General features: G+C 42.7%; 1 protein-coding gene across 3 annotated transcripts in view; it reads left to right on the top strand.

Moving 5' to 3' along the window:
* The window catches only part of CASC3 (CASC3 exon junction complex subunit), a 49,896-nt gene that overhangs the window by 12,169 nt on the left and 19,674 nt on the right, over positions 1 to 18,053 (top strand). For all 3 annotated transcript variants that reach the window (XM_040330591.1, XM_040330590.1, XM_040330592.1), the window contains exons 2-7: positions 5,087 to 5,123; positions 6,207 to 6,244; positions 9,155 to 9,361; positions 11,874 to 12,025; positions 13,115 to 13,294; positions 17,043 to 17,710. In XM_040330591.1, the coding sequence (XP_040186525.1) occupies positions 5,087 to 5,123; positions 6,207 to 6,244; positions 9,155 to 9,361; positions 11,874 to 12,025; positions 13,115 to 13,294; positions 17,043 to 17,710 (1,282 nt within the window). The remainder of the gene's footprint in view (positions 1 to 5,086; positions 5,124 to 6,206; positions 6,245 to 9,154; positions 9,362 to 11,873; positions 12,026 to 13,114; positions 13,295 to 17,042; positions 17,711 to 18,053) is intronic.

Genomic DNA, 18,053 nt, shown 5'->3' with positions numbered 1-18,053 from the left:
CTACAAGGTCAACCGCAGTTTCCTGGGCCGAAAGGGCCGGTGCTACGCCTGATCAGATCTGTAAGGCTGCTACTTGGTCCAGTTTCTCAACTTTTATTCGGCACTACAGGTTGGACTTGCTGTCGGCCGCAGATCAAGCCTTCGGCAGGAAGGTACTGCAGGCAGTAGTCCCACCCTAGGGTAAGTTACTTGGTTATCCTCTCCAAGGTTGTCCTGAAAGGCGATTTGAGAAAGGCCTAGTTAGACTTACCGGTGACGGTATTTCTAAGAGCCTTTCAGGACAACCGCTATTTCCCTCCCTAAATGTGTATAAAAAAGTAAAGTATATATCTATCATGGTGTTGTGGTTCTCTGTGCTTTGTTTTCCAGTGCCGGAGGCCACACAATAACTGAAGCCATGGTGGAAGAGGAGGGATTTAAAGCCTGTGGGTGTTTCCTACAGAAGAGGCGGAGCTGCGCTCTCTCCAAGGTTGTCCTGAAAGGCTCTTAGAAATACCGTCACCGGTAAGTCTAACTAGGCCTTTTACATACAGGTAAGCCTATAATAAGGCTTACCTGTAGGTAAAATTAATATCTTCTAAACCTACACAGTTTAGAAGATCTTCGCCCTGTATGTAGCCGCTGATGTCGGTGGCATATGCACAGTGAAGGTCCGGTGTAATGGAGGACTCCCGCACGCATGCGCGTCTTTGGCCACTCTTCGCGACGGAGCCAACGACCCTGAGAAGAAGCGGTGAGGCAACATGTCGGCTCCCTTAGTGCTGACCAGGGCGGGCTGCGGGAGCTTCGTTCTAAGGTAAGTATTTCATAATGTGCTAGTATGCGATGCATGCCAACACATTATGCCATTGTCTTGCAGGTTTTTTTTCGTGTGTGTGTGTGTGTGTGTGTGTGTGTGTGTGTGTGTGTGTGTGTGTGTGTGTGTTTTTTTTCTTCAGCCGTTTACTACCTCTTTAATGTGAGTTATACATTTTTTTTATTAAACTGCCCACTAGATAGTGCTTACCTTTCTATACACTTAAGTAGCAGTGGAGGAATTGCATCGCATTCCTGTTCAAATCACCAGCAATTCTTTGTAGTGCAATTTGCAGCCATTCAACGCAAATCATAGCACAAAGTTTAGTTATCGGTAAAAAAGTACTGGTGAAAATGGTCAGTATTGGTGCATCCCTAATGAATGGTTGGTTGTGTGCTGTGGTACTGGGTATGCAGTGGTTTTATCGTAAACACGAGTACAGCTTACAGTCCTATTTAGGATGTAACAGGATAATAAAAATCTGACGGCCCCCCCCTCCCCTGTGATAGCGTTACAGGGTTCTTTTTCCCTGCAGCAGCTGTCGGTTTTTGGAATTTGTAATCTGTGAACGAACTACAAGTCCCCTCTGCCACAACAGCAGAAAGTTTTGTAGTTCTCAATGGAACAAAATGTAATCACCACACTCATAGTCGATTAGCACCGAGCTCTCTAAATGATGGTCCATACTTCAGTACAAACAAGGAGCTGGAGGAAGAGGCTGCAGAAGCCCAGCCTTGTGGGTGCAATGCCTTGTAGGCTCCTTTTTTGAAAAAACAAAAAATTGTAATTTTTTTTCTGCAAATATATGTGCAGTAATAATTTTTTGGGAAAGGCAGACTTTGCTTTTGATGTGCTTCATATGAGATTAATATCGATAAGCAGTTCCATCTCTCACTATCGGAGGTTTAATCACCAGCGTAGTCCTAGCCTAAGCTTGTGAAATGCTTTGTGAGTGCTGCAGAATTTGCTACTTTTCAGACTGGCAATTCTAATCTGAAGCAGTCTGTGTGTACAGGGCCTTGTAGTGCATCTTCTGTAGTTTTCCTCTTTTTCATATAGTCAGGTTGTTGTGCTCTTCCTAGAAGATCAACAAATTCTGTTACTTCAGAGAGACTTGATCACATGAAAACATTAGGGACAGGGAAGTGATTGTACTAGGTACAATAAATACTACTTCATTTAAAAAAGTTTTTCATGGCGGTTTGTCGCATGAAGTTAAAGCATGTGATGATAAACACAAGCTTGGAAAAAAATACATGCATTCTTGAACTTTAAACCTTTTATAGAACTGGATAAAATAATTTGCCGTTTTTTATAGCATACCAAAGCTTTTCTTTAGATGAATGAACTGCACAGTGCTGATGATGTGTATACTGGGAATTTGTATATAGGGAGTGTGATTGTTGGCATGATGAATGTAAATTTTATGGGTAAGTTGTAGAGATGAATTGTAATTTCAGTGTAAAAGGGCCAATGATCTCCGTCATATGAAGTACAATGAATGCAATTCTATCCATCTATGGCCAGCTTAAAATGTTTCTAAAGCCTCAAGATTTTGTACCTTTTAGGGCGCTTTCACATTGGGACGAGGTGGCGGCGTGGGCGGTATTTTTAGCGGCGCTTTTTGGCCGCTAGCGAGGTGCTTTTTACCCCCCGCTGGTGCAGGGCTGTGGAGTCGGAGGAAATTTTGGGTACCTGGAGTTGGAGTCAGCAAACAATGCACCAACTACAACTCCTTCTAAATTTAGATTGTCGGAACATTTAGGAGTCAAAACATTTATCTACTGACTCCACAGCCCTGCGCTGGTGGCCGATGAAGGGGTTAGTAGCGCCTGCAAAGTGCCGCTGCTGAATCGCTTTGCAGGCACTGCCTATTAATTTCATTAGGCAGGAGCACTTTAGGAGCGGTGTATATAGAGTTCCTAAACCACCCAAAAGATGCTGCTTGCAGGACTTTTTTCTAACATGCTGCAAGCGCACTGCTCCGGTGTGAAAGCACTCAGGCTTTCACACTGGAGTGACAGGAGAGGCGCTTTGCAGGCGCTTAAAGAGATCCCGTTTCCTCATAGCAGGTTAAACAGCACAGTGTTTGTGTAAGCTGTTAAAAAAAACAAAAAAAAAAAAAAAATCTGGCTGATCCTGTCCTTCCCTCTGTAAACTGACCACCTTTATCATGGCTACTGAGCCCCTGATACTGTGACCAGTTTACGTGCCCCAGTCATCCGCTGTCTCTCCTAGAAAAATATTCTGTGCTGTAGGATCACACCTAGCCCCCCCCCCTTATTCTTACCAGAGCCCAATCTGATCAAGCGACCTGCAGTTCTCACTGCTGTCTCCCTCCTCATTGGTCAGATTGATGGCAGTGGGACCTATTGGCTCCTCCTGCTGTCAATCAAATGCTGTGCCGAGGGACAAGCCCAGTCTGTGTCAAGAAACGCAGACAGGGTGGCTTGAAAGCAAGCCCGCGGGGGGGACTGTAGAAGAGAAGAGGGCTGCTCTATGCAAAACTATTGCACAGAGCAGGTAAGTATACCATCTTTGTTATTTTAATAAAACCAAAGTTTTAATGTTACTTTAAGTGAAAATTAAAATACTATTTAAAGTGGAACTGCAGTCTAGATCTACATAGTCCATGTTAGGGAAATTCATGGTGACTTCCTGTCATGCTAATAGCTATTAGCTTTTTTTGTCATCTGTGTTCCTGTTAAAAAATAAAGTCCCCTCTTTGGCACCTGAGCAAGAAGGGTGCGATGCATACTAGCGCATTATGTTTTTTCTTTGAGTGAAGCTTACAAGTTAAAATAATTGTTTTGTTGCTAAAAAATTACTTGGAACCCCCAAACATTATATGTATTTTTTTTTAGCAGGGACCCTAAAGAATAAAATGGCACTTTCATGAAAAACAAAACCGTAAAGTTAGCACGCTTTTTTTTTTTGTATAATGTGAAAGATGATGTTGCACTGAGTAATTAGACGTGTTTTGGAATGGCGACAAACGGTACTTAAAGCGGTTCTCCACCCTAAAGTGGAGTCCCGCTGATCGGAACCCTCCCCCCCTCCGGTGTCACATTTGACACCTTTCAGGGGGGAGGGGGGTGCAGATACCTGTCTAAAGACAGGTATTTGCACCCACTTCCGGCCACACGCTACGGGCAAAAGACGGGCATTCCGTCACATCCCGTCTGTCGCCCGTTGTGTGCTGGGAACACTCGGCTCCTAGCACACAGCGTGTGAGCCAATCGGCGGGCGCAGCGCGACTCGCGCATGCGCCGTAGGGAACCGGGCAGTGAAGCCGCAGCGCTTCACTTCCCGGTTCCCTCAGCGTGGATGGCGGGGGGAGCAGCAGAGTGACGAGCGATCGCTCGTGCTCTGCTGCGATCGGCGCTGGACTCCAGGACAGGTAAGTGTCCTAATATTAAAAGTCAGCAGCTGCAGTATTTGTAGCTGCTGGCTTTTAATATTTTGTTCCCATGGCACATCCGCTTTAAACATCTCCATAGGCGACGCGTTAAAAATTTCCACAGGTTTCCCGTTTAGAGGTACATGGGAGGTCCTGTGCTATAATTATTGCTCTCGCTCTAACGATCGCGGCAATATCTCACGTGTTTGGTTTGAACACTGTTTATATTTGCGGCGCCACTTCCGTATGCGTTTTGCTTCTGCACGGAGGGACAGGACGGGGCACTTGAAATGTTTTTTTTTTTATTTTTTTATTTTTTTTACAACATTCCTTGTGACCATAATAGTCGGTGACGGGTACTTTTTATGGAGGGATCTGGGGTCTATATCCACTGGCAGTCGAGTAAATCGGAAGTAATGTCATGACATCGCTTCTGGGTTACTAGATCCAAGACCCAATGGAAGCAGATTCCGGCTTCGTTTGGGTCTTCGGCCAGCCGGTGGACAAGTCGGCTGGTCGCTCGGGCATCACCCCGGTACAACCCCTTCAAGCCGAGGCAGCATATTTGCGTATGGTCGGCGTAAAGGGGTTAACATGCAACTCTCATTATCTCTGCGTATAACTATTGTTTAGCTTTAAACCTACACCTCTACTTACAAAGGTTTACATTGCAGGTTTGTGTGTTTAGAACCAAACAGACATTTTTAGACTCTGCTGGAAGCAAATTTTTGGCACCTGTCAGGACGTAAAGGAATAAAACCTACAGTAATTTTGATGATCTAGTCGTGAAGTTATTATTGTAAACTAGAGGAGTTTAACAGCAAATACACCAAACCTGTATGAGCAAGGGATTGCATTTTTCTTTATTAATTATTGTTTTTATTTTAAAGGAAAGTGAAGATGGTATTGGCGATGGCGATGGTGATGGTAAGTGCATGTCCTACAAGTATTTGAAGTCCAATTTTCTATGTAATCTAGAATTCCGGAGTGTGTGCTGAGTGCATGGTACGTGTCACATTTTTTTTATTTTTTTTGGAAATAGCTTTTTGTTTCAGATTTTTCGTGATTTTCGGTATAGTGATTTGTGTGAATACTGAATAACTTTAGTCTGTGTTCTATAAAATAAATTCTTACTACCACATTTTATGCCCTTGTCACGCCAGCACTCCTGATGTCGGTGCAATCCTGCCAGTGGCAGAATGTACATGTAGGACATGTTGACTGGTGAAACACTTCCCTCCTTGCGTGTGTCACACACTCATTGGCTGGATGAGTGTGGCAATGATCTCTTGCTACCCACTCCGACAACATTTGGCAATACCTCGCTGATTCAGCCAGCGGGAGAATGACGAATACAAAGCAAGCGAGCATTCGCTTTGCACGTTTAGTGATCGGTCTCTGGCGAGTTTTTCCACATTGCATAAGTGCCTAAAAACGCGTGGAATTTTTTTACCACTCGATGCAAAACTTCTTCAGTTGCAAGATGTTTTAGGCCTCGTTCACATAGGGCATACTAAAGAGAATAACCTGCACGGCCCAGAACGCAGATTGTAAGCGTTCAGGGCTGTGCACACGCATGAATGTCAAATTGGCAGCAGCATTGACATCAATAGGACTGCCTGCATCAGGATGAACAAACACCTGTGCATCCCTGTGAGTATGGACGTACTCTTCAGTGCGCCCCGCGTCAATGAGGCCTTAGGTCTCCTTGCGTGAACTGCTCAATTGCAGTGTTCAACAACTTGTAACTGGCCCTAATTTGTTTTCCCAAGTCCGCTGGCTGTCACTTGCTAGTTGTGCTGCATGGCTAGAGTCCGAATGAGACAGTGGTTGCATGAATGGACAAGACTCCATTTATCTTGTGTGATTGCCCTTTTGTGTGTTTGTTTTTGCAGCTGCAGCTCTATTGAGATGTTAGCCAGCATGAAAATGGAACTAGCTTGCAGCATTGTGCAGTTATGTGTATGGCTTCTTATTTATTTTTATTTTTCTGTCGTCTTTTACCTACAGCCGTGTTGTCAGACTACGAAAGTGCTGAGGAGTCTGAAGTAAGTATCCTAAAACCATTAGTTGTTAAGAGGTATGTTTATGCTTGTGAACCATTGAATCTGCTTTTATTATAGTCTGAAAGTCGGCCCATTCAAAACTGATTAGTCTGCTTTATGTGGCCTATATATCTCTGGCAGATGTGTTGCTCCAGACAGTTTTTCTACATATGGAACAATGCTGTAAAAAAGGTGCATACCTTAGTAGGAGAGGGCAGACCTTGGCATGGTTTCAAAATGCTTTCCAGTCCTCATAGCTCTGGCTGCCTCGCTCTTATAACACTTCATAAATGTCAATTGGCGCCCACAGCAGTAAACATTCACATTGTAAGGCCTGGCACTTTCATACATTGCCCTGAAATTCTTATATTTCTGATTAGCTCCGGTGTTGACTATGCTATAAGGACATTTGTGATTGCTTAAACACTTGGGCTGCTTTCACACTGGGGCGTTGGCGGTAAAGTGCCGCTATTTACCGCACTTTTAACCCTGCTTTCAAAGAGTTAAAACGCGCACAAAGCGCTGCTGCAGTTCGGCGGCGCTGCCCATTGATTTCAAGGAGGGTTTTGGAGCGGTGTATACAGCGCTGCAAAGATGTGGCTAGCAGGATGTTTTTTTACCGTCCTGTCAGCGCACCGCTCCAGTGTAAAGGCCCTCGGGTTTTCGCATTAGTGTGAGAGGAGAGGCGCTATGCAGGCACTATTTTTAGCGCTGTAGAGCCTGTAAAGCGCCTCAGTGTGAAAGCGGCCTTTAAAATTTTATAGGGCCCTTTTATACAAGCTTTTCCGATCATGTCCGCCTGTCTTTTTATTAGGCGGACCTGATTAGATGCGCCATGCAACTCTCTGGACATGCTGATGTAAACGGACTTATGTGTGTTTACACTCGCCTTCCTCCGAGTCCATCCAGTACCTAAACGTGACTAATCAGAGGTAGCCTCTACATCCGGCCGCCCATAAAACTATAATGGGTCTGCCCGTGTCTTCTGGACACAAAATAAATGGGCACAGATGTGGAAAAACTGACATCCATCCCATACAGCTCCAGTTTAGCAGGGGTTCTGCTCAGGGATCTCCTGCTAAACGGAGCAGATGGGCTCTGTGTGGAAGAGCCTTTAGGGCTAATTTACAAAAGAAGAGCAGATGAAGTGGTAGCAACCAATTAGTAGCCTTATTAGATTATACCTAATTGGCTAAATTGTGCATTTGTGCTCCACTTTTGCTCGCATTTAATTGAATATTTTATTTTTTGTGGAATCTGGGAGCATCACTTATGAATATCAGACCGTTTATGGTCACCTTAAGGCTTAAACGATAAAGGGGCTTTTTAAACTTGATTGGAAATTATTACCTAGGATGGGTTACAGATCCCCATTATTAGTTGGATTAACCTCCTTCATAGAGTTGTATTGTGATTTCCAGCAGTTGCATATTGCTGTGGTTGTCTGTCTGTATATGGATTAGAAACTCTGATTGCATTTTGTGTGTAATAGACTTCAATGGATTTTTACCTGCATTTTTGCATTTTTTTTTTTTTTCTCTCCATAACAAACTGAATAGATGGTTAAGGATGCGACAGCCGGCTTGCTCCTTAAGACCTCTTTCACACTGAATCGTTTTTTTTCAGCGTTTTAGTGTTAAAAAATGCGCTATTAAAACGCTCTCCGTGCATCTCAATGGACCATTTCACACCGAGTCCTGCAAGCAGCATCTTTGGAGCAGCTTTTGGACGCTGAAAAAAAGCTCCAAAAACGCCCCTCTCTATTGAAATGAATTGAAAGCGCTGTAAAAAAGCCTTGCCCTTTCACACTGAGGCACTGCAAAAACGCCCTAAAACGTTAGGGTCTTAGCGGTGCTTTACCAGCGTTTTTCGGGCGCTGGCAGTGTGAAAGGGCTCTGAAAGCACTCGGTCTTTCACATTGGGATTGCAAATGAGGCTTCTTTCAGGCGCTTTACAGGCTTTTTTTTTTTTATTCAATCTTATTTTATTCGTTAAAGAGAAACAGACAGAAAACATCTCAAACAATACATACATTGAAAGCTATTACATCCAAATTAGGCATCGTAGTTGACACAACAAAAGCACGTCTAAGTTACATGAGAACAAGGAACATAGGCAAGCGTACGTGGACCACCGCAAGGCCGTTCGATTTAGCTAACCCTGCATATATAAAAGAAACATTGATTGTAGTCGCCCCCCTCACTTTAGTAAGGGGGTCAGTGTTGCACCGCACGCGGCACATTAGGAGGGATTATACACGAACCTACATGTAAAATAAGACATATATGGTCACATAACGAATCAGTAACAATAAGCGGGTCAAAGCCATGTAGGCTTTTTTTTTTTTTTTTTAATGCCAAAGCGCCTGAAAAACGCTTGAATAACACCCCAGTGTGAAAGGGGCCTAACTGCATAAGGTCTACCCTATAGCAGTTTTATTTGGAATGTAAAAAATTATGGCATGGAGTCGTGGCCTAGTATGGATTGGGGGGACCCCACGACCGCTAATGACTCTGTTAAGGATGCGGAGGCCGGCTTCCTTCCCCGCTCCCAACGTCTAGCTATGCACAGTTTGTTAAAGAGGAAAAAAAAGCGTAAAAAAAAAAGGCATGTTCAAAATTGCAAAATGTGCGGGAGAGATGCGATGTGGAAATTGGCACTGGGATCGCGCTGGTTCCAGCATTACTACTGTGTGAACCCAGGCTTACTTATCTATCTTACTTATACCTTTTCTCTGCTGCGACTCTGTTAAGCCACCAAAGCAAAATGTAAAATAGAAGTCCCAAGATATGCACCGATTGGCCCAGAACTTTGACGTGAAAGAAGTTGCATGCTTTCCATACCTAGAATAACCTTCAGCTCCTAGCAGGGGAACAAAGGAAAGATGACTATATTCTGCTGTTTTTCCCTCAGGAGGAAGAGCCTCACTTAAGTGAAGAGGAAGCACTCAAAGCTACCCTAAAACCAGAAAACACAGCTGTCGAGACGACCGCCGCTGCCACCACCCCTGATGCCGCCCCCACCACAATCGCTGTTGCTCCCACCGCCACCACCCCAAAAGAGGAAAAGCTTAAGACAAAAGGAGCAGTAACAGGGGAGCGTCAGAGTGGAGATGGACAGGTAAAAAATAATGCAGATTGTTATAAATAACATTTTTAGCGTTAGATTTCTGTAGATTAATGTTGCCACGGCGCCAGCTTAAAAAACAGGCAATAAATCATTTTAAGGAGAGGTCAGCGATGACAGTTCTTTATAACTAAAGACAGATTTTTTTTTTTTTTTTTTTAAGATTCAGAGTGGTGTGGGGTTAGAACTCTTGCTGTGTCCCCATTTGAAAGATTAATTCTCTTTTTAATTGTCCTTATTACCAATGTCCCGGTTACTTAACATGATGGGGAAAAATCCAAAATGTTGAGTTGTCACCAGAACAGGAATGGAGGCGAAATCTTCCAATAAACACTTGTTCCTGTGACAACTGTCTAAGAGGGGCTTCCCCTACATTGGAAGGATAATCCTCTCACTTCCTGATGAGTCTGCAATACAGGAAGTGGATAGAAATCTCCCTAATAAGTTGTGCCAAAACTAAGCACTGACAGTGATTTTTAACTCTCTTCCCTATCCAATATGAAAGAAAGATTTGCCCTAAGATATTTATATGTATTTATTAGCCCCAGCTCTTTACATTCAAAAGTAACAGTAAAGTATCAGTATTCCTTTATACATTGAAGTGCAGATTTTGTGGATTGGGTATGGCGCCTCCATTTGACACGTCATCCAGTTTTTATTTGGAACATATTTTGTGTGAAGAAAGATTACAGTAGTAATGACCCACTGGGGATATTTCCACTCCACTTTCCTGTCACCTCTTTAAGTTGGGAAGAGGTGAATATTACCCAGAAGAAAACGGCAATCCTCGCCTTTAAAAAAAAAAAATGTGTGTGTGTGTGTTGCTTGTTTAAAGCACAACTCCAGTTGTTTCTATTAACAGTCAGCAGCAAAAAAAAGTCTAGCTGCTGACTTTTAATAAACGCACTCACCTGTCCCATGATCCAGCGATGTGCCGAGCCATCGATTGTCTCCCTCTTCTCTCCCTGTCATTTAGCCTCTAGGCATTTGACTGTTACAACTTGCGACTTCATAGACGGGTGCATACTTCACATGCGTGAGTCGCACTGCGAGTTCTGAATGGTCCAGCAGCGTTGCAGATGACTGCAGAGGGCGAGGGGAGAACTTAAGTGGGAGAGGGTACCTGTCAAAATTTAGGTACCTTCTCTACTTGAAGCTGAACTTCACTTCAACTTTGGTTGGAGCTCCGCTTTAAATAAATTCTGTGGATAGACAGTGCGGTCATAAAGCATTTAGACCCTCTTCACTTTTTTTTTCAGTTTTGTTATGTTGCAGCCTGATACTACAGTTATTTTTAAATTCAATTTTTTTTTCTCCTTAATCTACACTCGGTACTCTACAAAGTGAAAACTGAATTTTAGATATGTCTGTAAATGTAATCACTTTAGCGCATACATACACACACATATATATAACATTTAATGCAGAGTCCCTAGACTATATAAAATGGAAAGTTTTACAAAAAAAAAGTATGTCACAGGGTATTTGCGCAGCTTTTCAAATGTTGTTTTTTTTTTTTTTTTTTTTAATGCAAAAATAACACGATACATAAACCAATTCTGGGTACAGTATAAAAGATTGTTGCGCTGAGTTACCGAACACACCACTCTTTAAAATTGGGCACGCCCGTGCAACTAATAAAAACTGTGTACATTTTACTATCCATAGGCAATGCTTTAAAGCCTTTACAGGTTACCACATTAGAGTTTCAGAGGAGGCCTGGTGCTTGCTGACCATGATCTGATGTTCACAGTGATACCTCATATGTGTGGGACATTTGCGGTTTGTGTGCATTTGCCTTTACGCATGTGTATTGGGGGGGGGGGGGGGGGGGGCATTTTTTTTTAATGATCGCTCCATGCTGTAAAATAAGCCAAACACAGAGCTGCTGTGGTTGAAAAGGTGATATCGTCATTATGAGTGGGTGATGATTAAGCATAGTGAACCAGAAAACTGGATGTCTTTGATTGGAGTCCTGTTTGGTGAAAAGGGATAGAGGCAAGTTCTCCCATCAGTTACCACAGTGTGGAGCCATCCACCTGGTGCTTGATGCTGGTGCTGCTATACAGATCCTGGTTGAATGCTTGTTTTATCTCTTCTGGTAAGGAGATTGCAGCACACCACAGTGTAAATTCAATCTCTCACTGAAGCAGGTGCTGGGGTTTCACCTCTTCCTTTCATTAAACTCTTATGGACGGCCTTTTTATTTATTTTTTTAGTGCTGCATATGGACTTTTCATGTGTGTTTTTTTTTTTTGCTAATCAAATTATGCTGGCTGTTTCATCATTTGCTGTTGTATACCTTCACATATTTTTGATTTCTAAAATTCTGTTTTCACTTTGTCATTATGGGGTAGTGAGTGTAGATTAATGAGAGAGAGAAAAACATATTTTAATACAGCTATAGTATCAGGCTGCATCATAACAAAATTGAACACGTGAAGGGGGTCTGAATACCACACATTTCTTAGTAATTGTAATGTGAGTAACAATGTCTCATTCCCAGGAGAGCATTGAGCCTGATGAAAATAAGGTCTCCCCGAAGACTCAGAAGCAGTTGGATGATGATGAAGACAGGAAGAATCCTGCATACATCCCTCGTAAGGGGCTCTTCTTTGAACATGATCTACGCGGACACACAAATGATGAGGAAGTAAGGTGAGACTGAAGTAATAAATTAATAATTTTCTAGATGAGGAAAGAGACCAGGGTGTAACAATGTGAAGCAAGTAGGATAATGTATTAAGGAATGAGGTATGAACATAAGGTTCAGAATTTGTATGCAAATGCCATCTACATTCCTCAATATATTTAATTGAACTTTGCTAAGCAGCCTACTGTCTAGCTGACATGTAAGTCCAAAGGATGCATTTTGACAGCAACTTTTACTCATCTTGTATAGGATTACTGAAAAGAATGTTAGGGGCGTGCTGGATAATTTTACGCCTCAGTATACCCCTATAAACCATTTGACCTCCGGAGGATTTGCCCCCCTACCCTTCATGACCAGGCCATTTTTTGCGATACGGCACTGCGTTACTTTACCTGGCAATTGCGGAGTCATGCAACGCTGTACATATTAAATTGATGTCCTTTTGTCCCACAAATAGAACTTTCTTTTGGTGGTATTTGAGCACCACTGCACTTTTTTTATTTTTTGCTCTATAAACAAAAAAAAAGACAGACAATTGTGGGGGGGGGGGGGGGGGGGGGAACAATATTTTTTACTTTCTGCTATAAAACGTATCTATAAAAAAAAAAAAATTGTGTGCAGGAAGTTTTATTTATTTTTATTTTTTTATACTAGTAATGGAAGCAATTGGCAACTTTTATAGCGTGACTCAGTTATTGCGGTGGACAATCTGACACTTTGTGGGAACCAGTAGCACTAATTCAGTGATCAGTGCTAAAAATATGCACTTTCACTGTATCAATGACACTGGCTGGAAAGGGGTTAAACCAGGCGATCAAAGGGCAAACCGCACCAATCCTTTCCCATACATTTTTGATTTTGTGGCCTATCACTAATATGCTTAGGTTTTCATTATATCTCTCTTTTTTGCCTATTACTACCAGCTATTCTCTGAGCTTGTATATGCAAGGGGAAGAACAAGGCCAGTCTACTTTCTTCCCTTTTTTTTCTTTTTTTTTTTTAAATAAATGGTATTGCATAAGCAATTCAGGTGTTATCTTTGTACATTTAATGTTTTCAAATGAAAAGTTCATAAGTTTGAGTATTTCTTTTAGACCAAAAGGTCGCCACCCACGCAAGTTGTGGAAAGATGAGGGGCGATGGGTGCATGATCGGTTTCGGGAGGATGAGCAAGCGCCAAAGTCTCGGGATGAACTTATTGCCATGTACGGTTATGACATCCGTTCTTCTAAAAACCCAGAGGAAATTCATACACGCCGACCAAGAAAGCCAAGGTATAATTTATTTATTTTTTCTCTTGTAATGCCATGGGGTTGGTGATTGTGTTGAACATTTGTACTGGTGTTATGTGTTTATTACATTTTCTACCTTGGTCCTAAATCTTAGCTCCATGAAAGAAAGCTCTGGACATTTTAATACCCAAAAGCTATTGAAAACACTAACACTTAAATGAAGGGTTCTACAGCCCTTGGCTGTCATAGCAGAGCTAGTCTAAGGGGGCATTAATCTATTGTAGCTGCTTAGGTAATGCAGCTTGGCCCATTTCTCCTTGCTGTGTTGTGGATGGCACAAACGGCTGTACTTCCAGTCCACATAACTTGATAAACTGTTCCAGATTAGGCAATGACAATTCAAGTGGTACTTCTGCTTGTTATGGCGAATCCAAATAGGATTTTAGAATTTGATGAAATAATAAAGATTTTGTGGAAATAGTAAATTATTTAATAAAATACTTGAGGTATTTTAACACTTGGTTAGTTATTTGTAAAATCTACATATAAAGGAGCTACAGGTAATGTACTTACTACAAGCCTCGGGTGCTGGTATGTTCAGGGACTCCTGTTAAGTGTTAGGGAGCACTTAAAAGTTTCACTAAAGGCATCATTTTTTTTTAAAGTTTTTTGTGGAGAGGGATTAAACCTCTTTCTGGGTTTTATTGCTGTTTGTGGCCCATTGGGGAGTCTCGTCCTCATCCCACATTTTGGGTTGACGTTCTAATAAGAGGTGAAATCTTCCAATGGGAACACTAGTTCTGGTGACACCCTGGAATCCCCTCACTTTGGAGGGCTTTCCTCTCGCTTTCTGTTTTGACAGGAATTAAAAATCTCTGCAATGAGACACACATGGCAAAAAAAAAAAAACTTGACAGGTTATAGCCCCCCCCCCCCCCCCCCCTTTTTACCCCATCCATAGTTACATTTTATTTTTATTTTTTTGCCTATGCCAACACTTTAAAGGAAACCAGTGTTCAATTGATCACTGAGGCCGCGTACACACGACCGGTCCATCCGATGAGAATGGTCCGACAGACCGCTTTCATCGGTTCACCGCTGAAGCGGCCTGATGTGCGTACACACCATCAGTTCAAAATCCGATCGGGTCAGAACGCGGTGACGTAAAACACGACGTGCTGAAAAAAACGAAGTTCAATGCTTCCAAGCATGCGTCGACTTGATTCTGAGCATGCGCGGGTTTTGAACCGATGCTTTTGTGTACTAACCATCGGTTTGGACCTATTGGTCAGCGGTCCATCGGTTCGATTTTAAAGCAAGTTCTAAAATTTTGGTCCGAAGGACAACAGACCGATGGGTCGTACACACAGTCGGTTTGGACCGATGAAACTGAACTTCGGTCCATTCTCATAGGTTTGGACCGATGGTGTGTACGCGGCCTAATACGCTGCAGGCTGACTTAAAACCCTGTAAAAATAATCCAAGGGATGCCTCCATCCACAAATAGAAACTTTTGGTTCCGGAAATATGTACGGTATTTGGGTTCTTCCTCCCCAACGCCTGGCTGTTTGCTTGTATTTCTGATGGACAGCCTCACTGAGTAGTCAGTAGAAGGAAAACTGGTCTAAGAGTGCTTCAAATACTGATTCCTCTGTTTGGCATATTTAAATGTATACCTAATTAATGGCTTTTATAATCAACATACATCCACTTTAGGAACCCTCCTGCATGGTGAAGCCCTTAAAAGTAATGAGCGATGCACTCAAAATGTCTCAATGCTGTAAATTGCAGTGGAGGGTGTCTATACTAAGCCTTTCAGCTCGGAACAAAATGTATATACTGAGCACCAGAGAGTCCTAATTATCTAACACAGCCTTTTCAACCAGGGTGCCTTTAGAGGTGCCTTGGTAAAATGCCCAAAAATTGCCCCAAAATTGTATACAAGCTGGTGGGTGGATGAAATCTGCCTTTTTTAGTTACACAAAGCTTTCTACACAACCTAGCTGCCAACCTCCTGATATCCAATGGCATCATCTGTATACAAGGAAGATGTCGGCTGCCTGCATATCGGCATTCTTTGACCCTCCCCTGCCTCTGTCCGTCAGCTTTGAGGTCACATAAGCTGAGTGATGCAAAATAACTGAGGACGTAGAGAAACATTGGAATACTAGTCGGTACCAGTTTGCAAAAGTGTATTTTGCTTTGGAAGAACCAATCACCGCTAACATTGGGTGTCCTACGTGTGTTGATGTTGCTGTATTATTAGAATAGTTTTTACATTTTAGGATGGGGCACCTCAAGACTGTCTATAATTTTGCAGGGTGCCTCCAAAATTGTCCATTTTAAAGGGTGCCTTGACTGAAAAAAGGTTGAGAAACATCTTGGTTTTTCCTTTCCCCAGTGGTCCTAAAAAGCAGTGTTATCCAATTGTATTAATCTCAGCTCTGAAAGGTTTACCCCACTTCATGACCAGGCCATTTTGTGCGATGCAGCACTGCATTATTTTAACTGACAATTGCGCAGTCGTGCGCTGTTCACAAAATTGATGTCCCTTTTCCCACAAATGGAGCTTTTCTTTTGGTGGTATTTGATTACCTCCCACAGTGTTTATTTGTTGCGCTATAAATAAAAAAAAGCCGAAAGTTTTGAAGAATTTTTTTTTACTATAAAACACATCCAATAAAACATTGTAAAAAATCAAATTTCTTCTTAAATTTAGGCCAAAATGTATTCTGCTTCAAAATTTTGGTTAAAAAAAAAAATCGATGAATAAATATACACTTATCTCGGTTTTCACAAAAGTTAGTGTCTACAAACTATTTTACTAGTAATGGCAATCGGCGACTTTTAGCAGGATTGCGGCAGACACCATGTGACACTTTAAACACTCTTTTGGGGGTCAGTGGCACTAATACAGTGATCAATAATATGCAATGTAACTGTACTAATGACACTAGCAGGAAAACGCATGATTTCTGTATTCTCTCAAAGAACGGCGATCTGCCTTGTTTACATAGGCAGACCACCGTTCTGTCTGCCTCGAACGATCAGCGGATCCCCATTGGCTCCTGCTGTGTTCAATCACAGTGGTCGCTGGTCGCCGGCGGTGCGCGTGTCTCGGACCCAGAAAACAAAATTGCGTACAGGTACGTGATTTTGCACCGAAGGGCCACCCTGCCGCAGTATATATGCGTGGGGCAGTCCAGAAGCGGTTTAAACTGTGTGTACATATTCATAACCCTTGACCTTTTTTTATTTGGCTTTTTTTTATGAACCATTTTAAGGTTTTTCTTTTCTTTCTCTTTTTTTGCAACCTGCATATGTCCCTCTCCAAAAAAAAAAAAGTAATAACTCCATATTTTACTCTTAAAGAAATACCGTGCCAGCAAACAAAATTGTTCTTGCATTGCCAAGTTCTTTTACTTCCAATCTACCTCTATGCCCATCGTGATGGCAGCAGAATGCACACAATTTCAGTTTTGCTTGTTGTGAAGAATGACAAAAAGTGTTGTTGCATTGTGCTTCCTCGACGGCCCTGATCTATCAGACTAATTTTGCTCTCTGTTCACACTTGCTGTATAAATATGCAGCACCCTGTGATTTCTGGTGAAAAGGCTTTCTGATGTCTATCGAATCGGACAAAGAATAATCCAGAAAGTTTCACTGCTGAAGATGTGCAAAGCAGGACAGAGGCTTCCTTTCTGTAGACAGTGAGATGTATTTTCTTGGTGTGTTGGTAGTTTGTATACTCCTGTGCATGTTTGTGAAAAACTGTAACTTCTCATTTCAGATACCCCAGCCCCTCCAGAAGGGAAGACCAGGAGGAAATGCCAATCAGGCAGTCAAACCGCTATTATGATTCCGAGTCTGTCCCCCCACCCCGAACCTACAACAGTCGCAATTCCCCTGGGAACAATAGACCTGTTACAAATAGGACCTACTCACGGCCAGGTGGGTACAAAGAAAATCGTCCTGTCGGTTACCCACCAGATGACATTGTTTCTCCACCACCTACTTCTGAACGAAGGCAGGATTATGGAGGCTACAGAGCCAGGAGCATAGAGCACGCACCACAACCACCAGATGAAGAACCTCCTGAAATGTCAATTCCTAACAAAGTTGAACTAACAAATGAGAAACCGGCTGATCCATCGCCACCACCTCCCGATCGACCTGTGGAGAAAAAGTCCTATTCTAGAGCCAGGAGGAGTCGAGCTAAAGTTGGGGAGGCTGGAAAGAGCATAGACGACACTACATTCCCTGAACTGCCTCCTCCACCTCCACCACAGATGCCCACTGAGGTGGTTCCAGAGCCTTCGCCACCCATACCTGTAGTGAAACCTGGTGGCTGGGAACCTCCTGTAGAAGGTGGCTTGGCTGGACTAGAACAGGACATGTCACAGGTCAACATTGCAGACCAGAACTGGACCCCTGGGCAATCGCCATACGTTTCAACACGTAAGTGTTCGTTTATATATATTTTTACAGTTTTCACTTTGTATTCATGTGATCTATAGCCGCGTGTTTCCAACTGAAATGGAATGTTGGCAGTTGTCTTGAAACTTTGGGAGCTGCAATTCACCTCGGTAACTGATAATTGAAATGGAGAGATGTGCCTAGCAATACTAGAAAACTAAGTGGATTATAAGGAGCACAAGCATAAACTGTTTGCACCAGTCGCAGTGCAGCCCCACAATCCTATGCCCATTTTGACTGCTAGCCCCTGAGTTGCTGTATACGTGTGCATGCACTGTGACAGCGCAACAAACATGGAGTGCCTGTGCAGCCCTGGAAATGGTAT

The sequence above is a fragment of the Rana temporaria genome, chromosome 12, assembly GCF_905171775.1.
Source record: "Rana temporaria chromosome 12, aRanTem1.1, whole genome shotgun sequence".
NCBI classification, from domain to species: domain Eukaryota; kingdom Metazoa; phylum Chordata; class Amphibia; order Anura; family Ranidae; genus Rana; species Rana temporaria.
The sequence above is the reverse complement of the archived record's forward strand: the minus strand, read 5'-3'. Positions and strand labels throughout refer to the sequence as shown.